General features: G+C 40.1%; 1 protein-coding gene across 10 annotated transcripts in view; it reads left to right on the top strand.

Annotated features, from left to right (window-relative positions):
- Positions 1-27734, top strand: part of PRIMPOL (primase and DNA directed polymerase) — a 31949-nt gene that overhangs the window by 3673 nt on the left and 542 nt on the right. For 2 of the 10 annotated variants that reach the window (XM_036456389.2, XM_045588964.1), the window contains exons 2-13: positions 318-409; positions 3410-3648; positions 7102-7199; positions 8895-9024; positions 10692-10839; positions 13582-13878; positions 19022-19184; positions 21584-21672; positions 23627-23716; positions 23796-23904; positions 25591-25673; positions 25753-25799. In XM_036456389.2, coding sequence (XP_036312282.1) covers positions 3469-3648; positions 7102-7199; positions 8895-9024; positions 10692-10839; positions 13582-13878; positions 19022-19184; positions 21584-21672; positions 23627-23716; positions 23796-23904; positions 25591-25673; positions 25753-25799 — 1434 coding nt within the window. In that variant the 5' untranslated portion in view covers positions 318-409; positions 3410-3468. Of the gene's footprint in view, positions 1-293; positions 410-2752; positions 2825-3409; positions 3649-7101; positions 7200-8894; positions 9025-10691; positions 10840-13581; positions 13879-19021; positions 19185-21583; positions 21673-23626; positions 23717-23795; positions 23905-25590; positions 25674-25752; positions 25800-26946; positions 27459-27734 lie in introns of those variants that run through there. The other 8 variants (XM_036456391.2, XM_045588965.1, XM_036456393.2 and 5 more) reach the window with 7 other exon arrangements.

Raw genomic sequence — 27734 nt, 5'->3', positions numbered from 1 at the left:
AAATTAAAGCAGTTTTGTTAAAAAAAAAAAAATGCCCTATCTCTTCAATCCAATGAAATTACATGCCTTTTTTAAGTATATCGGTTATAAAATTTATGTTGATACCTTTAGAACTGTATTTCTGTTCTTGGTTTATAATTTATGATTTTCATGTGGATTAGCTGTAAGTTGGAGAGAAGAATCTTTCTTAGGTCTGTTATGTTTGAAGTCAGATTGGAATCTATGGATAATAACTTTTTTCTTTTTTTCAGTCATGTCATGATATTCATTCCTACCCTCTCTTAAACTTTTAGGGTGATTCTATTTTTTTCTTCTAGGGAATACCGTTTGTGTTGTCTCAGAGTTTTCTGCTAAAATTCAAGAGACTATCACCTTGGTAAAGACAAGTACTAGAAAGACAGTGCCAAAGGTAAGTAGAAATTTTACCCTCAAATACTTTAGTATATATTATTATTTCACTTAAACTAATATACCAGTTTTCAACTAGACAAATTATGTTGTAAATGTTATTAATGAAGAGGGAAACTATATGAGTTATGTATTTTTGTATGAAAACCAGGCCAAAACTTACTGGCTTAAAAAAACATTTTATTATTTTTATTTTTTTTATTTTACATTTCTGTGGGTTGCCTGGGCAGTTGTTTAGCAGGTCTCACCTGAGTTTACTTGGGCTTACTCAAGCATTGAATCTAATGATGGTTGGATAATCTGAAATGGCTTAATTCATATCATCTGATAGTTGGTGCTGGCTGTTAGCTGGGGTACGTTCGTTCTCCTCCAGATGGCTTTTATCCTCTCTGAGGCTAGAGTTACAGCACAACACTCTCAAGGAAGGGACTCCAAGAGAGCCACATTCAATGCAAAGCACTTATTAACCCTCTGTTTGCTTCACATTCGTTGATGTAACATGGCCAAAGCAAGTCACATGTCCAAGCTGAGTCAGTATGGGAATGGGCTTAGATGGCCTCTCTCTTTAAAAAAAAAAAAAAAAAAAAAAAAAAAAAATATATATATATATATATATATATATATATATATATAGATAGATACACACACACACACACACACACACACACTCACATATATATATTTTATTGACTTTTTACGGAGAGTTAGAAACATTGATCAGCTGCCTCCTGCCCACCTCCCATTGGGGATATGCCCACAACCAAGGTACATGCCCTTGACCTGAATCGAACCTGGGACCCTTAAATCTGATGCTCTATCCACTGAGCCAAACCTCTTAGGGCTAGATGGCATCTCTTGATGAGAGGAATGGCAAAGAATTTGTGACCATTTTCATTCTACATACCGCACCTCCTCTCCCGCCACACACAAACACACACACACACACACACACACACACGTAACCCTTCTAAAAACCTATCCCTTACACTAAAACAGAGGCCAGCCTGCTTCCCGAGCCAGCCAGACACCTGGGTCTTGAGCCGTAAAGTGGCGTAGCTAAGCTTTGCAGCTTCCATTGTATTTTATTTTGGGTGTAAGAACCTCTTTCACGGCCCGCGTAGAAAGAGTTCCAATTCAGGGTTCGGGTTCTGGAGAAGGGCCGCACACAAATGAAGAGACTTGAAGAAATTCAATTTGGCGATATGGGGGCCCAGGCGGTAGTCCAACCCTAGTGGGAGAACTCCTGCTCTGGCCCTGCCATCCCTTTATGGAGGCTCTGGGGAAAACATCTTAGACAACATAAACAGACATTTACATGTAGCCCTTGGGCAGGAAATAACAGAAAATTACACGGGACCAACAAGGTGGAGGCTGCTTCAGCTAACAATGTCTCAACTAAAGGGTGAGTAGTGAGAGCAATTAAGGTTATTGACCAGCCTTCCTGGCTTCCTGTCAACATCTCTTTTTAGTGAAACTGATTTGTTTCCAGCATTTGGGTTTTGTTTGTTTCTTATAAAATTATACAGAAACTTTTTAAAATAAATTGGATTCAGAACTGGATGTGTATTCATAACCTCACAACTTTTATTTGTGTATTGTTTCTTCTATTATTTCAGTTAAAATTTTACATTATTTGCATGTGTATTTCTTTGTACAGAGACCTTACATGTTTACACAGTATGATGTGATGTAAATATTTTATTTTGCCATCAGTTATTTTAAAAAATTAAACATATTTGCCTGAAAAAAACCCAACCAAACAAAAAAACCTATCCCTTTTCCTATGGTAAGTGAACCATAATCCCAAATTGGAAAAAATGTTGCCTGATTTTTTACCTTGGTGTGGTTAACGTGAAAGCATTGTATGCAAACAAACAAACCACAAAACAAATGTCAATAATAAACAAGAGTTAAAATGTAGTCATTCTCAGTCATTAAATTGACAGACAGAAGTAAATATTTATTTATTCCTTTTAAAAATCATCCTTATGATTACTACAGACAATGCAAAGCAAAACTGGCCAATATTGTATTTCACTTTTATACACTGAGTTATCCTCCCAACGAACAGATGTGTTGAGAGCATTGAAGAGAACAGAAGAAAAGGGAGCTGCCGAAACCGGTTTGGCTCAGTAGATAGAGTGTTGGCCTATGGACTGAAGGGTCCCAGGTTCGATTCCGGTCAAGGGCATATACCTTCGTTGCGGGCACATCCCCAGTAGGGGGTGTGCAAGAGGCAGCTGAACAATGATTCTCTCTCACCGATGTTTCTAGCTCTCTATCCCTATCCCTCTCTGTAAAAAATCAATAAAATATATTTTTAAATAAAAGAAGAAAAAAAAAGGGAGCTAAGAACTGCACAGTGGAGCCTAGGAATGAACTTGACACTAACCATAGCACAAGGATGATGGCCAAAGCAGCAGCTGGGGAAGGAAGAGAGCCCTTGATGCAATAAAATGGTCATAATAGAAACCATAATGATACAAAAACACATCTACATGAGGTCTTGTAATTTACAAAACATTTTCACAAGTCTTTTGTATCTATCCTCCAGGTAAAATATTAAAAAGGAGATTGGTTCCCTTCCCAGGTGAGGAAGATTCAGGGAGCTTGTCTAAAACCATCGCATTGTCATATGAGGGCCAGTATCTAAAGCACATGTGTCAAACACAAGGCCTGCGGGCCAAATTCGTCCCGCCAGGCCTTGCAATGTGGCCCACACTGCGCTGTCATCACTGCACTCCGCTGCGTTTCCATCACAATGACAGTTTATGACTGTTCAGTAAACCATTCGGCCCGCGATTTAGGCTGGATTTTAGATTTTGGCCCCTTCTCTGATTGAGTTTGACACCCCTAAAAAGGTTTCTCATAACCAGCTGTTCTCCTTTACAGGAAAACTTCACGCAAGACATCAGATAGAAAGCAGAGTAGAAAATGAGTTTTGAAGTTTTACCAAACTATATATCCTAAACCAAAACATTGGTGTCCTTGTTCGTTTTAGGTGTAATTGCTAGCCATCTTACATGGGACAGGACTTGGTCTGCCCGCACTTCTGAACCGATGAAGAGAAGATGGGAAGCAAAACTGAAGCAGATTGAAGAGCGAGCATCCCGTTACCAAAGGAAGCCCCTGTCCTCCGTGTACAGGCCCAGGCTGTCAAAGCCACGAGAGCCACCCTCTATTTGGAAACTGTTTCCTCGCCAAACGCAAGCTTTCAATTTTGTTAAAAGCTGCAAAGAGGTAATGTTTTCATTTCCTCCTTGTTTTTAGAGCTATGATGACTTAAGATTTCTAAAATAAATAAAAAAATCAAGTTTGTCTTTATTTCTGGCCACATATCAACCAAAAGAATTTAATTGTGGTCTTTTTTTTTTTTTTTTAAATATATTATTGGTTTTTCACAGAGAGGAAGAGAGAGGGATAGAGAGTTAGAAACATCGATGAGAGAGAATCATTGATCAGCTGCCTCCTGCACACCCCCTACTGGGGATGTGCCCGCAACCAAGGTACATGCCCTTGACCGGAATCGAACCCGGGACCTTTCCATCCACAGTCCAACACTCCATCCACTGAGCCAACCGGTCTCAGCTAATTGTGGTCTTAGTACCACATGATTTAGGAAAAACATGGAGTCATTAGCCATTTCCTTTATATTAATAATGAAAAGGAATGACATGCCTAGTGACAATTTTTAAAGATTAATGACATGTAAATGAAGCGGTGTTTTGAGGAAGAGTGGCCATGTTTACAGACTGAAAAGTAATAGAATGAGATTTTAACAGTAAAACAATACTCGCAGAAATACAAGAAAATGAATGAGTGGTGTATGAGATTTTTTTAAGGTCAAAATTGGGGAAAAGAATAATTGAATTTCAACAGTAGGAAATGAAAATGTCTCAGATATTATAGCTTACATTTAATAAGCTCTGGAACATAAATCCTAGTGCCAAAGCGCACGTGTGTTTCTATCTCCGTTTGTGCTTGGGAGTCGTAGAGTGGGTTTATCATGACAGTTTCCAGCACATGGGGCAAGTGGGAAGAAGAGCTTGCAACATGCTAGCCTCACCAAGGATGTGCTGCTCAAAAATAACCCAAATCAGATGTGCTTTGCACTTCTTTGTTCTAGGGGCATTGCGGGGAATATAAAGAAGTACAGGTGACCCTTGAGTAACAGGTTTGAATTGTGTGGGCTCACTTGTTCCTGGATTATTGTCACTATACACTGTGAATGCACTTTCTCATCTTTATAATGTTTCTAACAACATTTTCTTTTTGCTAGCTTACTTTGTTGTAAGAATAAGGGATATAGCCGAAGCCGGTTTGGCTCAGTGGTAGAGCGTTGGTCTGCGGACTGAAGGGTCCCAGGTTTGATTCCGGTCAAGGGCGTGTATTATACATTGGTTGCGGGCACATTCCCGGTGGGGGGTGTGCAGGAGGCAGCTGGTCGATGTTTCTCTCTCATCGATGTTTCTAGCTCTCTATCTCTCTCCCTTCCTCTCTGTAAAAAAATCAATAAAATATATTTTTTAAAAATAAGGGATATAGTACAGGCATACCTCAGATATTACTGGTTTGGTTCTAAACCAGCGCAATAAAGTGAGTTTCAATAAAGCTGGTCGTAATCTTTTTGCTGCTGTAGGGTGTTGCCTTCAACTTGTAAGACACACATCTGAAGTGCAATAAAATACCTCAGATATTACTGGTTTGGTTCTAAACCAGCGCAATAAAGTGAGTTTCAATAAAGCTGGTCGTAATCTTTTTGCTGCTGTAGGGTGTTGCCTTCAACTTGTAAGACACACATCTGAAGTGCCTGTACATGTACAAAATCTGTGTTAATCAACTGTTTTTGTTATTGGTAAGACTTCAGGTCAGCAGTAGGCTATTAGTAAAGTTTTTGGAGAGTCAAAAGTTACACACAGATTTTTTATTGTATGGGTGTTGGTGCCCCTAACCCCTGCAATGTTTAAAGGTCAGCTGTGTAAAGATGCATATATGAAATCTAGCATAAATATATTGTGGTTCTGATCATTGATGCTATACAAAAACTCAGTGCTAGCCCTAACCGATTTGGCTCAGTGGCTAGAGCATCGGCCTGTGGACTGTCAGGTTTGATTCCAGTCAGGGGCATGTACTTTGGTTGCAGGCACATCCCCAGTAGGAGGTGTGCAAAAGGCAGCTGATCGATGTTTCTCACCAACTATCCTTTTCCCTTTCTCTCTGTAAAAAAAAAAAAAATCAATAAAATATATTTAAAACAAACAAAAACAAAAACCTCAGTGCTAAAAGTTTAAGACAAGGCCCCTTCTTTGCCTTGTAAAGAGAAGCTAACTCAGATCTTATCAGAATAGTGTGGGAAACAAACACTTTTCATGCTTATTCTGCGTAAACCAAATTTAGATGTCAGAAGTTTAAATAATGACAGATTCATTTGATCTTGAATTAAAAAAAAACATATAGAGGATTATGGTTGCTGCCCTTAATTAACAATCTATAAAATTTATTTCAGAAAATTTTGAATAGGTTGAGGCCACTTAGTCCTCCCATGATTTCTCACTCCTGAAAATGGCAGTTTAGTTTCTTTAGGTTCAACAGCTACTGTTGGCTAAAAAGGGACAGAGGATCTTGAGTTTTCCTTATTGGAAGAAACTCTATATGGCAGCAGACACAAGCAATTATACCAAGTGCCACAGCAATTAACTTAAAAAAGATTGGTTTCCCGTAGAAAAGAGAATTTATAGTCGCTTGTTAAAGTTAAGCATTTTAAAACTCCCTTTAAGCTTTTAAGATTAACTTACATTTAAAAATTATTTTCCATGTTTTTATATGTACTAAAGAATTATTAATTTTATCCCAAATAATTTATAATGTTTAGTTTTAAAAAATAAGTTTAATTTCATAAAATAGCAAATATAATAGAAAGTAAAACTAGACTGATTTTTTTCCTTTTTTTCTGTCTTAAATATGCATTACTTGAGTGACTAAAAATAAATAAATACAAATAATTAGATTTTAATTGGCATAGATCTAGTGATTATTTTCCTTGTTTATAATAATCTATACTAATAAAAGAGAAACATGTAAATTGATCATCACTTTGTGACACCCACAGCCAATGAGGAATGAGTATGCAAATTAACCTAACAAAGATGGTGACGGCCCCGCCCCCCCCAGGTGCTTCAGGCCTCTGGGCAGCAAGCCTCCTCAGGGCCTCCCTGCTGCACTCCACACCTGTCAACTGTCCTTTCAGCCTCCCTGTGGCCCAGCCCCCAGCCTCAGAGGCAAACCTCTGGTGCCTGAAGTTGTAGCTCCTGGTGTATGGTGCCTCCCTCTATCCCACCCCTGTCCCGCTGCTCTGATAAACAAAACTCTAGTAGTCTTGGAGCAGCCCTGCACAGAGGAATTCTCCTGAGAAGGAGGGAGAGGAGGAAGCGGCGCCGAGGTGTGCAGGGCTTGCCACCACCACCGCCACTGCACAGGCTGCCTGAGCGAGCCTGCGGCATGCCGGCGGCCCGGAGAAGGAAGGCCTATTCTTGCACAAACCCTCGTGCGTTGGGCTTCTAGAATGTTCAATAAAGCGTTCGAATTCCAGTGTTTGACATTTGAATAGTACAACTCTTTATGGACATGTAATAGCTGTACTTGACTTTAGATTTTCATTTTATTACTTTTTGACTTTTTTTTGCTTTTACAAAGGATGTTCATGTATTTGCTTTGGAATGCGAAGTGGGCGATGGACAACGTATTTACCTTGTAACAAGCTATGTTCAACTTTGGTTTCATTATAAATCCCGGTAAGCAGTTTGTAAACGTTAAGTTACATTTCCTGCATCTAATAATGTTTGTGAAATGAATTCAGACTGAATTGGCTTTGATAGTTCTCAATCACATAATTAGTTACTATCCATTTACTATTAGAATTGAATTGTGGAGCTTCCGTGTCACAACATTGAATTATCTCACCAGGTGCTGGGAGAAGAGTGTGTGTGTGTGTGTGTGTGTGTGTGTGTGTGTGAATGTGTAGGTTCTGTTCTACATGCGCCCCATGATGACACAATTCCCCTCATCATTTTTCCTTGTTCAGATTACTACAAACTTTATATTTGTGTAGGAAACCATCCACACTTCATTTAGCATAAGTTATCCTTTCATTATCAAGTCAGCATCTATTATTTTTTTTAATATATTTTTTATTGATTTCAGAGAGGAAGGGAGAGGGAAAAGGAGAGAGATAGAAACATCAATGATGAAAATCATCGACCAGCTGTCCCCTGCATGCCCCCCACTGGGGATTGAGACTGCAACCCAGTGATGTACCCTAATCTGGAATCAAACTGTGATTTCCTGGTTCATAGGTTGATGTTCAGGCACTGAGCCACACTGGCAGGGCTCAGCATGTTATTAACCCTGTTAAAGTCAAACTTGTGGGTGCCAGCAAGGGTGCTAACTGCAAACATGAGCACGGAAAGCTCATTCAAGTCAGCTGATGTGGAATGTTTTAAACTAATTTTTAAAATATTATTTTCCTAATGAAAATAGTAAATTTAAAAATCCTATAAAAAAATTCATGGAATCCCAAGAATATGTAATTATGGGATTCCAGTGTGAAAAAGCTCTTTTCCCAAACAAAATTAGCTTCATGGTGACACCAAAAACAAATATAGAAGTGTTACATAAACTCATATGTAAATAAACAGTATGAAGTGGACCATATTTTCCAGTTAAATAATATTAAGAATGTGATTGTTACATTTTATTTGTTGGAAACTCGATAAACTTATGGTGAGTTGTTCAGTTCATCATGTTTTTGTTATAGCACTAGAGGCCTGGTGCATGAAATTCATGGGTGGGGTCCCTAGGCCTGGCAGGCGATCAGCGTTGATTGGGGCTAGGCCAATCAGGGCCAGGCTGGAGAGGAGGCGACTGTTGCCAGGCTAGGCATGGAAGGAACTGACGGAAAATGCCAACACCGCCATCATTGGTGCCATGTGGTTCCCCACCTCTCCCCCTTCCCTCACCACTGCGCTGCCATCGTGGGCGGGTGGCAGGCCAATTGGGGCCTGCTGGCTGGCCGGGGTGAAGGACAGAGCGCGGGAGGTGGGCTGCCGGCCCCAAGGAGGGAGCCAGCCCTCAGACCCCTGGAAAAGGGGTCGTGTCCACCGCCATTCACCCCCACTTCCCCGTCCTAGCCTCAGGGCTGGCCCCCGATTGGGGCCTATCGGCTGGGGGAGGTTGGCTGTGGGAGCGCACTGACCACCCAGGGCAGCTCCTGCATTGAGCATCTGCCCCCTGGTGGTCAGTGCATGTCATAGTGACTGGTAGTTCCAGTCATTCCCGTTGCTTATGCTCATATATATATATATATATATATATATATATATATATATGTAATTAAAACAGCTAATATGGTATCTTGAGATATAAGATCAAGTTCTATGATTTAAAAGGTATCAGATACAAGACTAACAATCATGAACTATTCAATTTAGAAAACATCTCTTACACTGCTATGAAGTCATTCCTGAAAACACTGTTTGCAAGCTCTATTTTGATCTGGAATTTAACAAACTTGCCAATCCTGGAGCTGATGGAAAAAAGATGGTTGCATTACTCATTGAGGTAATTTACAGGCTCTGGTTTTTTTCCGTACATCCATCTGTCTCTATTTTTATTCATTAAGTGAATCTAGCCTATGTAATATACAGGGTGTCCCCCCAAAATATAATATATACACACTCTAACAGCTGATAACTAACTTAATTTTCACTCATTTTCAGGTTTAACTGATTTGAAATAATGAGTGAAGCTAGACTAAGCTTTGAACAAAGAAAATTTATCCTATAGTGCCACTAGACTTTTTTTTATGGGGACACACAAAAGATAAAGTTTACGGTACAAAACTTGGTAATAGCTGATGAAGGTGCACAAATACCAAACAAAATTATTTTTGATGTTTGTGATTCCATTGCTTCGTGTTTTCAGCAGTGCCTGGACCAGAACAGTCATCAGTTTGAAAACAGGCATTGACAGAAAAATTATTCATTTCTGTACGTTCTTTTAAAGTTTTATAAAGTTTTTAAATGAACTGTATGCTAAAAAACACTGATTTTATAATCATTCCAAGTGTGTATACTTTTTTTGGACATCTTGTGTAGGTTCCGTGGTTCTCCTCCCCTTACTTTTGACATTTATCTCTTAATATTGCTTCTCTGAGTAAACTTCTAAAAGGAGTAAGTTCAGTGTTGGTTCATATATTTTTTAACATTACTATATCCAGTAAAAAAAGAAGCATTGAGGAAAAAGTGGCAGTTGAGGAATTTTCTGGATTTTTTGTTTTGTTTTTGTCTTTAATTCTCTGGCTTACATTATAAGTAGGTGGCTCTCGTAACGATTAGGCAAAGTGAGAATTTACTGAAGAGGGTAGGATCAGAGAGGATGGGGGCGGGGGTGCTATAATAATGCCAGCACAGCATTAATAAATACAGTTTGTCGCATGACTCTTGGTAGCTGGGTGCTTGGCAGTTTACAAACATTTAGCCCTGCATGTTTTAGTAACTGTTTTTACAAATGAGAAGACTGAGGCTTCAGGAGAAGCAACTGGTCCTTGGCTACATGGCTAATGGTTTGTTACACGTGCCAGGCGCTGTGCTAACCCTTTACCCTCGTTTTCTCTTTTCCTCCTTGCAACAGTCCCGAAAGTTAGGGTCTAGTATATCCCATTTTGCAGTTGAGGACTGTAAGGTTTGCACTTCACCAAAGTCACAGAGCTGTTAAGTGGCAAAGCCAGAATTCAAACATAGATTTTTCTGACTTCAAATCTTGTGCTCCTGACCCAAGCTTATTGCCTTACTATCCTATATCCTATATAATAATCCTATATAATAAAGAGGTAATATGCAAATTGACCATCACTCCAACACACAAGATGACCATCTCCATGGGGACACAAGATGGCTGCCACAAGATGGCTGGCAGTGGAGGGCAGTTGTGGGAGACCAGGCCTACAGGAGAGGGCATTTTGGGGGGGACCAGGCCTGCAGGGGAGGGCAGTTAGGGGTGACCAGGCCAGCAGGGGAAGGCAGTTAGGTGTTGATCAGGCTGGCAGGGGAGCTGTTAGGGGGTGATCAGGCTGGCAGGCAGAAGCAGTTAAGGGCAATCAGGCAGGCAGGCAGACAGGCAGGCAGGCAGGCGAGCAGTTGGGAATGAGCAGTCCTGGGTGTGAGTAATATTTGTACCAAGATATTTTAATTGTGCTCATGAAAAACATTTGTTTCTTGTGTTTTTAGCATGTTTGTAAAGCACTTCAAGAGTTATACAGAGTTAACTGTTCAGCTGAAGATGTTTTCAATTTAGATTCTAGCACTGATGAGAAATTTAGCCGCCATTTGATATTTCAACTCCATGATGTGGCATTTAAAGATAACATTCACGTGGGTAAGTGTACTATTTTTTATTTTTACTGTTTTTTATTGATTTTTTTGCAGAGAGGAAGGAAGAGGGATAGAGAGTTAGAAAAATCGATCAGCTGCCTCCTGCACACCCTCTTCTGAGGATGTGCCCGCACCCAAGGTACATGCCCTTGACCGGATTCGAACCCGGACCCTTTAGTCCACAGGCCGACGCTCTGTTCACTGAGCCAGACCGGTTAGAGCTGTATTTATTTATTTATTGTCCCAGACCACACCTTAGGGCTCATAAGGAATCTAGATGTGTAAACCTGAAAGTGTAACCAGCGTACTTGTTTCAGGATGGTAAATATAGAAACAGAGTCCCAGGTGTAAAATGAAGTCAGTCCAAAGGGGAACAAGTGGGCAGAATGGGAACACAGAAAACCAAGGTTTGAATAGAAGTCACAACCCTGATTGTTCATCCGACAGGGCAGAGCAGGCAGGTATTCCTAAGTTCCAACAGCAGACCATTGACTGAAGTCCAAGGACCTTGTACCCATTTCAGATTGACAAGTGCCTGACAATTTCCAGGGTGAAAGACATGAGCCTAGTCACATAACCACTGGTCTGTACACAAGACTAGTGTCTGAGGTGCCCGGGCTCCTTATTTCCCCCATGTGTTCTGTCAGCTTAGCTGTACATTGATTCTCTGGTCTCTCATTCCTCAGTGGTAGTGATTGTAGATCCCGTCTTTGTCCCCTGTTAACCTTGATGGTCATTCCCTGTCATGGCTCCAGTTACCATCTCTGTGTTGATGACTCAAAACTACTTCTTCAGTCAAGGTTATTGTTCTTGACACCAGACCCATACAGTCAGCTTCAAACTGCACATGACCAAACACCTCCCCTTTCCCCTAGAACTTGCTGTTTCATCCTGTGGTGGGTATATCTGTGAGTGGTGTCACCATCCATCCAGTTACCTAAGTGGAAGTGGTGTCACCTTTGACCTCTAGACGCGGTCCAGCGTCCTATTCAGTCGGCTAGCTAGAGTGATCTGTTTATGCCCCTGGAGGGTCTCAAGCCCTTGACGGATAACACGCTGCCTTCCGGAAAAAGCCCCCGTCTTAGTTTGCACAGTGAGATCCCTGTGCTTTAGCCTCATCTCTCGAAACTTGGCTCTTCTCGCTCTACTGGACTCCCACTGGGCCCTGTTTTCTCCAGTCCGGGGCCTCTGCTGTCTGAAGGGGCCTGCCTCCAGCCTGGTGTGTTGAGACTCAGCGTAGAAATCCTCACCGGAGAAGCCTTTTCTGTGCAGCCCAAAGGCTGGGCTCATGTCCTCTGGGTCGCGGGACTGCCCAGCGCTGAGCGATCACCACTTCCTGAGGCAGTTTCCTGGTGCTTGTGTTTGTGTCTACTCCGCCTAATGTTTCTTGAGGGCAGGGAGAGTGTTTTTAGAGCTTATTACATAATAATATCTTTATCAATAATAGCAGAGGCAACGATAATAAGTACTAGTAGGCATTTAATAACTTATTGATATGCTTGATATACTCTCTCCACACCTGACAGCATATCCTGGTCCTATTAGCTCCCTGCCCAAGGTCAAAGGCCCGCAGGGCCTCCTGAGTGCTGCCCTGGCACCTGGTTCTGAGCCAGGGCCCCACTGCTCTTAGCGCTGCCCACTCTCAGGGGGGTGTCATTCTGCGTTTCCAGGAAAATTAACTCTGTCCTTTTATATTTGTACTGGAGGCCCAGTGCACAAATTCGTGCACAGGGGAGGTCCACTGGCTGGCCCGATGGGGTGGGCATGTCAGAAGCAGGAGATGGCGGGAGGTTGGCCAGCCTGCCTGCTCTGATTGGGGCCCAATCAGGGCCGGGCCAGGTCAGGGGAGGGGCTGTGGGTGATTGGCCAGTGGGCCGCGCCCCTAATTAGGGTGTGGGGGGCGATCAGGGGCCAGCAGCCTGGGGAAGGGGTCTAGGGTGGTTGGCCAGCTGGACCTCCCCCTGATCGGAGTGGGAGGGCTGATCAGGGGTGGAGCTGACTGTGAGGAGGGACCATGGGCCAATTGGGGTGGTGGGGGCCTATCATTGGCGAGGCCGGGGAGTGGAGGGGCTGATCAGGAACTGGGCCGGCCTGGAGAGGGAGGGGCCATGGGGGGTTGTGTCGTGTGTGTGTCCCCCCCACCCCAATTGGGCTGGTTTGCTGGCTGCAGTAGGTGTCATAGTGACTGGTCATTCCAGTCGTTACGGCATCCCCGGTTGCTGGCTTTTTATGTAGATAGATAGATTGCTTTGTCGTCTTTTGACATACGCTTTCACCTCACTCAGAATTTACCTCGTTTCTCCTAATCCAGAAATAATCGTTTCTGTATATGATTGCAAGGATCAAATGCTTTTGCCCTCATTTTGATGTTTAGTGTTTATAAGACAGTGGGTTTATTTCTTTGAGTAAGGAGGTAATTAAGTCTAATTTGTAGAAAGATTTTTTAATTTAAAGCATGTACATCTTATATAACTTAGGGTTTATGCTATATGGTAACTAAAGTGACAAACTCAGATTATACGAGTTTTAAAGATTAAAATTAAAAATTTCTACAGCATTGCATTCTCTAATCTTATTTACATGAAAGTAACAGGAGAGGCATGTTCCAGTTTATAGTAACAGCTCAGTGCTAATACCAAAAATAAAAAGGAGGCTTGCTGTGAAAAATTGGGTAGATTTGGGCCTAGATCTTAAGTTACAGTTTGTGAAAAAGAAGGATTAGATTAATCATGATTTTTTTCCGTAGGTAATTTTGTGCGAAAGATTCTGCAGCCTGCTTTTCATTTGATTGCCAGTGGAGATGCTGAAGATGATGGTGGGATTCCAGAGACAACCGGCCAAGCATTTCCCCCTTTTTCTGAACCACCGATTAACCAAGGAGTTTCCTGCAGTGAAATGTCCACAGACACGGAGACGGGAGAGAGCCGGACACGGAATTCAGAGGCCCCGGGCGGGCTGGGGTCCGCGGAGCGGAGCAGCCCTGACCTTTCCTTCCTGGTTGTGAGGGACCCTGCAGGGAAAAGGCGCCTCTTTGTAGATCTAGGTGAGTGACAGCAGCAGCAGCTCTGTGAGGCCGTCCTGTGCCTTCTGTGAGGACGAGTCCGTGCCTGTCCCCGTGGCCGTGGGGTCACCAGCAGGATGGAGGCAGGAGCGCGGGTTGCTGTTCAGAGATCTCAGGGAGGTCCCTGTGGGACGTAAACACCAGGCGTAATAGGACAGGGCAACATTTTTTTAGAAAACACTTTTATTGAAGTATAACATTCAGACAGAAACACGCATGATTTGTGAGTGTACAGGTCAGTGAGTTCCCACAAAATGGACATATCCTGTCACCACATCACCCAAGACAAGAAATAGAAGGTGACAGGACCCAGCACCTCCTCCATCCCCTTCCAGGCATTACCCACTCCTCCGCAGAGCTAATCTCTAATCTACTCTCTAATACCAGAGAGGAGAGAGAGGGGGAGAGAGAGGGAGGGAGAGAGGGAGAGAGAGATATATGCTGGATGTTTTGACGCCTCCCTCTTTTCTGAGATTTGGCACCACAAATCATCACCATCTTGAAAGCTCTCTCATAGTCTGACTTTTTCCCTAACACATTGTCCAGCCTTTCTACTTATTTATTAGGAGGATTGCCTCCAAAATACTCTAGTTTGCTATTTCTGGATGCGGCATTCTTTCTCGCCATCTCCAATTTATTTTAATTTATGTGTTGCTTTTGCTTACATCTGGTAAAATGTAAAATGTATTTTTTAAAAATATAGTATTTATGTATGTATTTTTGTCCTTGAAGGTGACTTTATTCACCTTCATTTTATTGGTTTTTTGAATTAAGATATAATTGACATACAACATTAGTTTGAAGTGTACAACATTAATTTGAAATATGCAGCATAATGATTTGATATTTGTACATATTGCAAAATAATCACCACAGTGAGTCTAGTTGATATCCATCACTGGACATAGTTACAGAAATTTTTCTTTCTTGTGATGAGAACCTTTAAGATCTACTCTCTTAGCAGCTTTCATATATGTGATAGAGCATTTTTTAAAAACTATATTTTCAGAGAGGAAGGGAGAGGGAAAGAGAGATAGAAACATCAATAATGAGAATCATTGCTCAGCCTCCTGTACACCCCTTACTAGGGACTGAGCCCGCAACCTGGGCATGTGCCCCTGACTGGAACCGAACCCAGGACCCTTCAGTCCGCAGGCTGACACTCTGTGTACTGACCCAAAGCAGCCAGGGCACGATACGGTATTAGTAACCAGAGTTGCCATGCGGTACCTAGATCCTCAGGACTTCCTTATCTTAGAGCTGGAAGTGCTTATCTTTTGACTTCCCCTTTAACCCACTTGGCCCATTTCCCAACCGAGGCAACCGAGAAGTGGCCGTTCTCTGTATCTATGAGCTGGTTTGGGTTTGTTTTTCTTTTTAGATTTCACACTATAAGTAAGATCATTTGGTATTTGTTTTTGTCTGGCTTATTTTATTTAGCATTATACCCTCCAATCCATACAAATAGTCACAAATGATAGCATTTCTTTGTTTATTTTGGCTGAATGAAATTCCATTGTACAGTAGGTCCCCTTATCTGATGGGGATATGTTCCAAGACCCCAGTAGATGCCTGAAACTGTGGGTAATTCTGTACCCTCTATATATTATTTTTTTTCCTATACATACACACCTATGATGAAATTTAATTCATAAATTAGGCACAGTAAAAGATTAGCAACAATAATTAACAAAATAGAACAATTATAACAATATACTAAAGTTATGTGAATGTAGTCTTTCTCTTTCTCTCAAAGTTCTTTCTTTCCAATTTGGATTGCTTTTATTTATTTAGTACTGTACTGTACTCACCTTTCCACTTAAATGAAGCACTGTCTGGCTTTTTTTTTTTTTTCCAGTATCACTGCTCTTTTTCTCAGGGTCATTATTATCCTCCTATATAATAAAAGGCTAATATGCAAATCGACTGACCAGTCGCTATGACGTGCACTGACCACCAGGGGACAGATACTCAACACAGGATACCCACAGGGGGAGCACTGCTCAGCCAGAAGCCGGGTGAGCGCAGCAGCAGTGGCAGGAGTCTCTTCTGCCTCTGAGGCAGCGCTAAGGAGCAGCGAGCAGGTGGGCAGTGAGGGGCAAGGGCTCCCAGGCTACAAGAGGGATGTCTGACTGCCGGCTTAGGCCCGCTTCCTGCAGGAAGAGAGCCTAAGCCAGCAGGCACACATCCCCCGAGGGGTCCCGGACTATGAGAGAGTGCAGGCTGGGCGGAGGGCCCCCTCCCCTCTGGAGTGCATGAATTTTCATACACCGAGCCTCTAGTATAAAATCAGGGTCAGCTGAACACAGCACTGCAACTCTGCAAGATGATCTGATAACGAAGATGGTTAGAAATGACGAATGGGCGAGAAAGGAAAGGATGATTCATGCTCCTTGCAGGCTGAAACAGGATGGCGTAGGATTTCATCATAAACTCAGAACGGCACACAATTTAAAATTTATGGATTGTTTATTTCAGGGATTTTCCATTTAATATTCTCAGAACATGGTTGACCACAGAAACTAAAACCTCGGAAAAGGGGAGGTTACTGTATAAATGTAGTTTGTTGGTGGAGTCCTTAAAGCTTTTTACACATAATATCACACCATCTGCAAATAGAGTTCTTTCTTTCCAATTTGGATTCCTTTTATTTTTCTTAACTAATTTCTGGGTAGAACTTTTAATACTTTGTTGAATGGGTGGTGAGAGTGGGCATCCTTATCTAATTTCTGATCTTATCAGAAAATTTTTAGCACTTCCTGTGTATGATGTTAGCTGTGGGCTTGTCACACGTGACCTTTATTATGTTGAAGTACTGTACATTCCCTCTGTATTCACCTTGTTGAGAGTTTTAACCATAAGCGGATGTTGAATATTGTCAGTTGTTGCTGTTGTTTGCATTTATTGAGATAGTCATATGATTTTTATCTTTCATTTTGTTAATGTGGTATATGGTTTGTTTTTTGGATATTGAAGCATCTTTGCATCCCTGGAATAAATCTGATTTGATCATGGGGTATGATTCTTATAATGCATTGTTGAATTTGGTTTGCTAATACTATTTTGAAGATTTTTATATCTATGCTATCAGATACATTAGCCTGTAATTTTGTTTTCTTGTGGAATCCTTGTCTGGTTTTGCTATCAGGATGATGCTAGCCTTGTAAAATGAATTTGTAAGTGTTCTCTTTATTTTCTTTTTGGAAGATTTTGAGAACTATTGGTATTGATTTTTGTTTGAATATTTGGTAGAATTCACATTTAAAGTCACCTGGATCTTTGTGGGGAAGTTTTGGATTACTGCTTCAATCTCCTTACTAGTAATTGACCATTCACATTTTCTGTTTCCTCATGGTTCAGTATTATAAGACTGTTCCTAAGAATTTATTTATTCTAGGTTGTTGGCATGTGATTGTTGTAGTCTCTTATGATCCTTTATATTTCTGTGGAATCAGTTATAATATCTCCTCCTTTGTTTCTGACTTTATTTAAGTTTCCCCTTGCCCACCCTCCTCCCTATCCCCCGAGCCAACCCATGAGTCTAGCTAAAGGTTGTCTTTATCTATTCAAAGATCTGGTTTTTGGTTTCTTTGATCTTATCTATTATTTTTTTAGTCTCTATTTCATTTGCTAGTACATCTGCTCTGATCTTTGGTATTTTCTTCTACTGACTTTGGGCTTTGCTTTTTCTTCCTTTTTTTAGTTCTTTGATGTGTAAAGTTAGGTTGTTTGAGATTTCTGTTGGTGTTTTATTTTATACTAGAGGCCTGGTACATGAAATTCGTGCACAGATATGTGTGAGGGGGTCCCTCAGCCCGGCCTGCACCCTCTCGCAATCCGGAAATGCTGTCTTCTAACTGCTCGCCTGCTTGCCTGCCTCATTGCCCCTAACCACCTCTGCCTGCCTGATAGTCTATACATTTATGTAAGAGGTTATTAATGTTCCATACTATTATTGTTTTGCTGTATATTTCTTCTTTTTGGTGTATTAATATTTCCGTTATATACTTATGTGCTCCTTCGTTGGCTGCATAAATATTTACAAATGTTTTACCTTCTTTTTGGATTGACCCCTTAATTATGTAATGCCTTGCTTTGTCTCACCATAATCTTTGATGGGTTTTGTTTTTGAATCCATTCAGTCATTGCTTTCTCTTTTGATTTAAGTTTTTAATCCAGTCACTTTTAAATATATTTTATTGATTTTTTACAAAGAGGAAGGGAGAGAGATAGGGAGCTAGAAATGTCGATGAGAGAGAAACATTGACCAGCTGCCTCTTGCACACCCCCTACCGGGGATGTGCCCGCAACCAAGGTACATGCCCTTGCCCGGAATCGAACCTGGGACCTTTCAGTCTGCAGACCGACGCTCTACCACTGAGCCAAACTGGCTTCGGCAATCCAGTCACTTTTAAAGTAATTATTATTATTATTATTATTTTAATATATTTTATTGATTTTTTACAGAGAGGAGGAGAGAGGGATAGAGAGCTAGAAACGTCAATGAGAGAGAAACATTGACCAGCTGCCTCTTGCACACCCCCTACTGGGGATGTGCCTGCATCCAATGTACATACCCTTGACCAGAATCGAACCTGGGACCTTTCAATCTGCAGACCGACGCTCTACCACTGAGCCAAACCGGTTATATATAAAACAGCCAGGAAACAACAAAATGGCAATATGTATGTATTCATCAATAATTACTTTAAAAGTGCCGAAACCGGTTTGGGAGGTTTTGTTTCCCAGGTGCTGATCTTAAAAGTTGGGGATCCCCAGGAGGATTTCAGGGTTCCACCCTCCCCTCCCCCATGTGGTGGGTCACCCTGCCAGGGTGAGAGTGTCTCAGCCTTTCCTACCTGCTTTGCTGTGGCTTCCTTTCGTTTTCTCTCTGTGAAGGGGACTCCCACCAGATTCTAGGTTTTTTCCAGAGTTCGTTTTTCTATCTCTAGCTGGGTTCGTTGTGACCACAGGAAGGGCTGAGTTCAGGGTCTTTCTAGGTTGCCAAGGATGAATCAGAACTATTGTTTCTCCTAAAAATGCTATGCAACTAATTTCATACTTGCTGACTATAAAAACAACTGAAAACTTGCGTTCATACCGCTGTGCTAATTTTTTTATATAGGAGTTTATACAAGAAACAGGAACTTCCGGCTGTACAAGTCATCAAAGAGAGGAAAGCCGGTGGTGCTGGAGGCCGCTGAAGATAACAGGTTTTCTCTCACTGAGTCAGAGAGTGCGTCTGAAGAGGAACAGTACTTCCTGTCTTCTCTGGTCAGCAATGTCAGGTGTGTGGTATCACAATTAAACCAGTGTGTGTTCACGAATATTACACAGTGAATGGCATCGCACAGCACTGAAATGTAAGTTGTGTAGATTCATTCTACCTTAAAAAGCAAGAAAGTCAGTTCTTAAAATTCTAGGTTACTGTTTTTTGTCTATTAACTGAAACATAATAGTAAAATTTATTTTCTAACCACATACTATTCTGTGTCCTTTTATAATTATGTTTTATATATTTTTCCAGGCTTTCTAAAATGATTAACATTTCTATAAAGAAGAAAATAGAGCCGAAACCAGTTTGGCTCAGTGGATAGAGCATCGGTCTGTGGACTGAAAGGTCCCAGGTTCGATTCCGGTCAAGGGCATGTACATTGGTTGCGGGCACATCCCCGTTAGGGGGTGTGCAAGAGGCAGCTGGTCGATGTTTCTCTCTCATCGACGTTTCTAGCTCTCTATCTCTCTCCCTTCCTCTCTGTAAAAAATCAATAAAATATTTAAAAAAAAAAGAAAATAGAAAGTTTTATTGCATTTAGAAATATAATTACTATTAACATTTCTTTTTTTCATATATGCACATACATATATAATTTATGTAATTCCTATCATTTAAAAAATATTTGTTAAGATTATATGGTATGTCACCTGTTTTATGCACTCAACATATTCTGAATATTTGCCAAGTTAATAGTTTGCCGGCAGTTAATTATAAGTAAAACTTTTTATACCTATATAATTTTCCATTGTATTCATATACTCTAATTAGTTTTATGGTTGAACACTTGATTTTATATGTTTTGGTCATTTAAAAAAGTGGGAGCCGAAACCGGTTTGGCTCAGGGAATAGAGCGTCTGCCTGCGCCCCTGGTTTGATTCCGGTCATGTACCTTGGTTGCGGACACATCCCCAATTAGGGATGTGCAAGAGGCAGCTGATCGATGATTCTCTCTCACTGATGTTTCTAACTCTCTCTCTCTCTCTACCTCCCTGTAAAAAATTTTTTTAAAAAAAGTTTATGTTTTGGAAGACATCTTTCAACAGAAATATTTGCCGTTAGCCCAGCCAGTGTGGTTCAGTGGTTGAGCATCAACTCATGAATCAGGAGATACGGTTTGATTCCTGGTCAGGGCTTGTGTCTGGGTTGCAAGCTCAATCCCCAGTAGGGGGCATTCAGGAGGCAGCCAATCAATTATTCTCTCTCATTATTGATGTTCCTATCTCTCTTTCTCCCTTTCCCTTCTTCTCTCTGAAATAAGTTAAAAAATATATACATATACTGTATTTGCCTTTAATCCCCTTGATTCTAGGCTTGCAATTTTTGTTAGGCCAAAGAGCTGAATTACTTTAACTTGCTCTTCCTTTGCCTTTCCCAGATATAATCTTAAAAAGAAATCCACAGAAATGGATTTAATAAAAATGTGTGAAGTATTTGCCGCAGGGAAGACTGTCCCTGGTTGTTAATGCACAGCAGTCCCCAGGAAGGTGGGGAGACGCTGCTTTTCTTCAGACGTTTCTGGACTGTTTGAGTTCTTCATAACGTATCTCAGAAGTAACGTCAAAGTATTAGTCTCCTCACCTTTAAAGTGGAAATAATATCTGCATCTGTCTTAGGGAGTTGCTAGGATTAAATAAAAAACTGCATATAAAACATTGATGCAGTGCCTGGCACACAGTATCTGCTCAGTAAATGTTGTAGTAGTGGTGGCAGGTTCTGAGATCCAGAAGTAATGTGAGAGTAGTGTGAAACTGTATGACAGTTGCTGCCCCCCGTTGATGGCATCAGAATAAGATCACATTCTATCATGTATGGAAAAGCCACATAGGGGACCTGTGATAGATACAGCCTGAAGTACCCCATTTCTTTTGTAGCTTCAATATTAATTTCACAGAAATGCAGAGTTCTACTGACTTAGGGCTTCCTTTGTTGTCTTTTGTGTATCCAAGTAGAGGATTTCGTTCTGAAATTAAAAGCAAAATTCTTTACAGTTATGAATGTATCTTTTACTTTTGTTCATTTCAATCCATTTTTCCCTTTGCTGTCACCTGCCTTTTCCTTCTCTTCTTCCATTTATTCACACTTTTCCATCATTGAAACCAACATTTCAGAGGCTCTGTCTGTCTGAGGAATTACACTTCCTCCCATCGCTTCGGCAGCCTTGCCGCCCTCGGCTCACTCTGCAGGAAAGTGGTTAAGTGGTCACCACACTTCTCTTTTCATGTGGGGAGGATTGGTGCTCTTATAGGCAAATGTGGCATGAATGTCCTGGCAAAGAGCTGCTGAACAGAGGATTTTAGTATGGAATTCTTTGAAATTGTTTTTCTGTAGCTTTGAAATTGTTTTTCTGTAGAATTAATGTCTCTTTAATTCTAATAATATTATTTTGTTTCTTGAACATATTTTCTTCAGATTCTCAGATACCTTACGAGTACTTAGATGTGATGCATCCGAGAATAAACAGAAACAGGCTGGGCATTTAAATAGTACCAGCACTTCAGGTAATTTTACAAAACTAATTTTCTGTGAAAATTTAAGGATGTTAAATCTCTTTTGACTTTGAAATTTTAAGTCTTATATATTCATATTTATTGATCTTTTAAAATGACCAAGTTTCTATCCAAAATGAAAATTAAAAAGAGATATTTTAAAAAGTGTATTCAGTAATTTTCATTATACCATTTTGCGAAAAAACAAAAACCCTACCAAAATAATATATTGCTTGTATAAAATGAACACATATTAAAACACGGGTTCTCTTCATCTTCTGTCTGCAAAGGGATGACCACTGTCTGTAGCTTCCTATCTAACCAGGAGGGTTTTTCCTGTATTTCCAGTAATATGGAGAGCATCTCATTCTTTTAATGGCTGCAATTTCTCATGAAAACTATATAGTCTTCATTCCTAAACTGAAGAACCTACAGTGGTTTTTCTAAGATTTCCTACATAAACTCTGCAGTGAACATTTTTACATACATATTTGTGGCTATTATTATTTACTAAAGGCCTGGTACACGAAATTTGTGCACGTATTGGGGCCTTCTGGCTACTAGCAGAGGCCTTCCTTCTGGCTGCCAGCTGCCAGCCAGGGCCTGCCTTCCCCAGCTGCCAGCTGCTGGCCGGGTCCTTCCTTCATTCCATGCCGTCCCCTGGTGGTCAGTGCACATCATAGCAAGCAATCAAACTCTGTCTCCTGGTTGAATTCCCAAGGGGACACTTTGCATATTAGCCTTTTATATATATAGATAGATAGATAATAGTGAAAAAATGAAAACAATCTAAGTGTACAACAAAATGGGATTGGTTCATAATATAAAATTCTCTGAAGTCATTTAATTAAAATTTATAAAGTCTATAAAATATGGAAAATATCCACTTATGTTGAGAAAAAATAGATTCGCTTGTATGTTGAGGTATGATCACAACTTTTTTTAAAAAAGATGAATAACCTATTACATGACTAACAGTTATTTCTAGACATTGTTTTGGAGTTTGTTTCTCTTATTTTTGCTTTAATATATTTCCAAATTTTTCTCCAATCATGTATATTACTTTTGTAACTGAAATACAGGCTTTTAGAAAAGTAGATTATTCTATTTTAAATGTTGAATGAGATTGTAAATAAATTATTTAAATTATTCCAGTAGACTTTCAGGTACAAAATGTAGCTGAATTGTCAGTGCCCTGCAGCTAAAGACCACCAGAGAACACATTGTGTTGAGCAAGCTGTTTGTTACTGGTCACAGCAATGGAGAACGCACACCATGGGAGCCATGGGCAGCTCAGTGAAGGGTGCTAGGTCTCGGGCCTGCGTTAGGGGCTTTGAGGGCCCGTTAGGGAGAGTTCTGTGATATCTTGAGAAATCTTACCTAGAAAGAAGACAGACTTCAGGGAGACTAAAGCTATAACTGGTTAAGAAACAGCAATTAATTATATTAGACAAGATAAGGTTATATTTGAACATTTCTGTGGCTTGGAAAACATCCGTTCGTTTTGTCTGTGTTCAGACGTGGTTACAGAGTGTTTATTTTTGTCTTGAATCATCATGGCCACAGAATGACCGCATCTAATGCTGAAGTTGTGTGAAATAGTATGTGATGAGCGAACACAAGGGCTGAGCCACCTGGTAGCCACACCCAAGCCTATCTCAGAGGACCAGGCCAGCTCCTGGGTGGAAGGGACTTCACTCCCTTATCAGAGTCAAGAAAGCAATTGATATGATTATTACATACTTTTGGTAATAATTAGTTGACATTTGGCTTAATTGAGAGGTTTGAATTTTACCTGCTTTCTTGTAGGATAATAAAAATCCATGACTGGTTAGAAGGAACATTGAATAAAAGGGGGAGTGGGAACCAAGGGGGAGGAGGTAATCAAAATTATACCAGACAACTTAAATCAAAACCTCAACTTTTAACCATTATCATTTATAACTAATTTTTCTCTCTGTTGCAGTAGAAAGCATTGAAGGTTTTCAGGGCTCGCCCTACCCTGAAATTGATCAGTTCGTTCGTTCTTTGGTGAATAAAAATGGCATTAAAGGAGGTAAAGATAATCATATTCTTTATTAACCCTGTTTTATGATAGAGTAAAAATGCCCTTATAAACATTATTTGCATTTTAGGGATTCGGCGATGGAACTACTTTTTTCCAGAAGAATTATTGGTTTATGACATTTGTAAATATCGCTGGTGTGGAAACATTGGAAGAGCTCACAGGAGTAATAATATCATGTAAGTAATATTGTTTATTCATAAGTTCTACATTTCTAACCAATATTTTTAATATTTATAATTTTTAAAGTTGGAAATATAAAAATGATTGTTTTTATAACCTACATATATATATAACCTATATATTTAAAAGGCTGAATTGACTCGTGCATGCGCGATACATATAAAGCTCTCACTGGTGCCAGTCACATGCATGTGTTTAGATCTGTCATTGTCGATCGTGAATTTGGTTGACACTTCTATGATAGAGAAAGGGCGAATAGTGATATTAAAATATTTCTTCTAATTAATTTCCTTTCCATGTGCACAAATTTCATGCACCAGGCCACTAGTTTAGTTATACCAGGCAGTCCTCAGGTTATATCTTACTTGATTTACATCATTTTGTAGTTATGTCACCATCTCCCATTTACAGTATTTATAAAAAAAAAAAAAAAAAAAAAAAGTTCCGTCATTTTGATGTACTTATGTGCTTTGTTATTTATTATTTATTTACCAAAAGTAAAGGTCAGGGATTATCTTTCTTTTAATTTTTTTTTACTGTTTCACTTCATTACTATTGTATGTGCTTCGTGTGAGTGACATATATACTTATGTGGGTGGGTTCTGACTTATGGCAAAAATCAGTTACATTGCGCTGTAGGAACAGATCTCCAATGTAACCCAAGGACTACCTGTAATTCAGTTTATATTTAGTTTGGATATAACATGTAACTTGAATATTTTAATTACAACCTTCCACCCAGAACCTATCATCTTCATTTGCACTGTATTTGGCAAAATAATCACATAGATGGTATCACCTTGAGAAGACTACAGTAGGATGCACTGGGAATAAAAGAAATGAGATAGTAGATGATGAATGATGGTGGAAAGTCTCTCTCCTATTGCTGTTGGCCTCTGACACCTTACAGAGTCTAAAGCTCAATGGAACAAATTTGGACAAGGAGGAAACTTCTCAGCGTTAAGAGTTGGAGTGAAGGTTATGTTTATGTGTCCAAGACAAAGAATAGTATAGAAGGAAACAACTATTTCCTGAATGCTTGCTGTCCATGACAGGCCGTTTTAATTTTAGTTTCTTTTAATCCCCTGGCAAAGGAGAGGAAGTTAAGTATGAAGTAAAACCAGAAAAGAATTTTAAATAATAATAAAAGAATATGTTTAGAACAGGGATAGAGTAGAAACCCAGTAGTTATCTCTCTATATAAAAGTCTAAGCAACAGAACGACAAAATGACCAAACAACTGATTGGCCAACCAATCACTATCTCATGTCTGGTACATGGGCTGTATGTGCTGGACATACAGAGGTCTCAGCTCTGACAGTAAGTACAGTAAGTAGGTAAACAGCATAATTTCTTATATAACACTAGAGGCCCAGAGCATGAATTCATGCACAGTGAGGTCCCTCAGCCTGGCCAGTGATTACAGCACTATCTTAATTGGTGGGTACAGAGTTGAAAATATATTTTTTCTTGGGATATATATATTTTTCCCCCTCAAGTCCACTTTTGTATGATATTTTTGGCAATCAATTTTCTTTTGCTTGGTTTATATTTTTCACTTTTTGAATTTTTAAGTTTTCTCCATCTTTAAGAATCATCATAACTCTTATAAAGAGCATGTAGCTGAATTTTATTTATCTATTCTATTAAATAACTTTTTTTTTTTTTTTTTTACCATAAAGGATTTTGGTTGATCTGAAAAATGAAGTTTGGTATCAAAAATGTCATGACCCCATATGTAAAGCAGAAAACTTCAAATCTGACCGTGAGTTATTAAATTTGACATTTAGCACAAAGTGAAGACTAGATGTCTATGTAAAACAGTTTCACTCTTTCCGATTCAGGTTTTCCTTTACCTGCTGAAATATGCCTCCTGTCTCTTCTCAAAGAGGTAAGTGCAGATTTTAGTTTCTCTCCTGACTGACTACTGGGCTCAGCGTATACATGAGCTGTGAGTAGTGTCCAGTTTTTACATGCACTGTGGGGAAATGAGTGGTTGTGACTGTTCCTCAGCGCACCCCGTCCTTCTGCGCTGCTCCACACAAAGTTGTAGATAGCTATTAACCAGTCCCTCTGCTAGAAAAGTGTTTCTCTACAAAGTATACAAAAACACTCATCTTTGTGTTTCTTTAAACTAGATCCATAGGAAGAATTTCTAGAAGTTGAATTATGTCAAAGGGAATGTATACATTTTAAATTTTGGTAGATTGCCAAACCAACGATTTTCCTTTTAAAACTTTCTTACCCAAAGTAATTTACATTCATTGTAGGAAATAGAAAATACATAAAAATCAAAAGAGGGAAAATTATTCTCAGCTACATATAGCATATAGCTGATGTAAATGTTTTGGTATACATATATATATATATATCAAAACACACACAATACACATATACATATACACATACCACGTACACATTTTGTAATTTTTATTCCTATCAGAAATATTTTCAATAACACATATCACAAATTGCTCTCCACTTCATGTTATGAGAGCACCTGCTACCCTACGTTTTTGCTTTTAATCTTTACCAACCTACTATGCAAAATGGTATTTTAGTTGTTTTAATTTACATTAATTTATTAATGAAGTTAATTTTTTCTTCAGATTTAATAGATTGCCTATAACTGTCCACTTTTTTTCTACGTGGTCTTCTAGACTTTCTATTGGTTGGTTCCCCACCCCCCATCTGTTAGCCTTGTCCTTGAGTGTTATGGTTAGAACAAAAGTTTCCCAATATAAGCTAAGTGCGTGCTTGGAAATGTAGGCTCATTCTTGGTCTCTAGAAGCTGGACTAAATAGCTGGTAGCCAGAGTCTGGTAAATGTTTAAAAAATGAACTGCCTCTAAGAGGAGAAATATCATCCTTGTTTTACCTGGAATATTATTTTGAAGAAGTGTATGGTTTCAGTGGGTCTGCTTATCTAGTAAAACCTCAGAAATGCCAGGTGGAAGTACAGTTGGTGTACAGCATTACCCCTGCTGTATAAATTGTTTCCATTTTAAACTTTGTCATTTGGGGCTTCTGTAACCACAGACCAGGTGGCTTCTAAACAGCAGACATTACTGCTCGGTTCTGGAGGCTGGGAGATCTCAAAGTGCTGCCTGATGAGGGCCAGCTTCCCGGTCAGATGCAGCTGTCATGTGGCACCTGTGTCTGCGTCCCCCGTGGCAGAAGGGAGCGTTCTCAGGGTCTCTTAATAAGGGCACTAATCCTGTTAGTGAGGGCTCCACCTCATGATGTAATCAAGTCCCAAAGGCCTCGCTTCTAAATACCATCATGTGGGTGTTAGGGTGTAACAGCCGATTTTAACAAATCTCTTGAAAGGAGGCTGCAAGCATCAAACCCTTCATCTCTTAATATTTAAGCTTGTAGCTGGAGAATAAAGGCATTTTATTAAATTCAGGAATTTAATGTTGATACAATACTGTATTCTGATATACAATCCAGTCACGTTTTGACAGTTGTCTAAACTTTTTTTAAATAGAGAAATAAGTCTGTTCAGATAGATCTACTTTCAATTTGCCGTCAGCTGGGCTATCCACTTTTTTATTTTATTGATTTTGTACAGAGAGGAAGTGAGAGAGAGAGAAACATCGATGAAAGAGAGTCATCGATCAGCTGCCTCCTGCACACCCCCTACTGGGGATATGCCCGCAACCAATGTACATGCCCTTGACTGGAACTGAACCCAGGACCTTTCAGTCCAGTCCCCAAGCTGACGCTCTATCCATTGAGCCAAACCGGTTTCGGCTGGGCTATCCACTTAAAATCAACCTACCCCTGCTCTCATCTGCCTGTTTTTAGTGAATAGGAGGTACTGC

The sequence above is a fragment of the Pipistrellus kuhlii genome, unplaced genomic scaffold, assembly GCF_014108245.1.
Source record: "Pipistrellus kuhlii isolate mPipKuh1 unplaced genomic scaffold, mPipKuh1.p scaffold_m20_p_3, whole genome shotgun sequence".
Taxonomy (NCBI): Eukaryota; Metazoa; Chordata; class Mammalia; order Chiroptera; family Vespertilionidae; genus Pipistrellus; species Pipistrellus kuhlii.
This window is presented reverse-complemented; position numbering and strand designations above follow the sequence as displayed.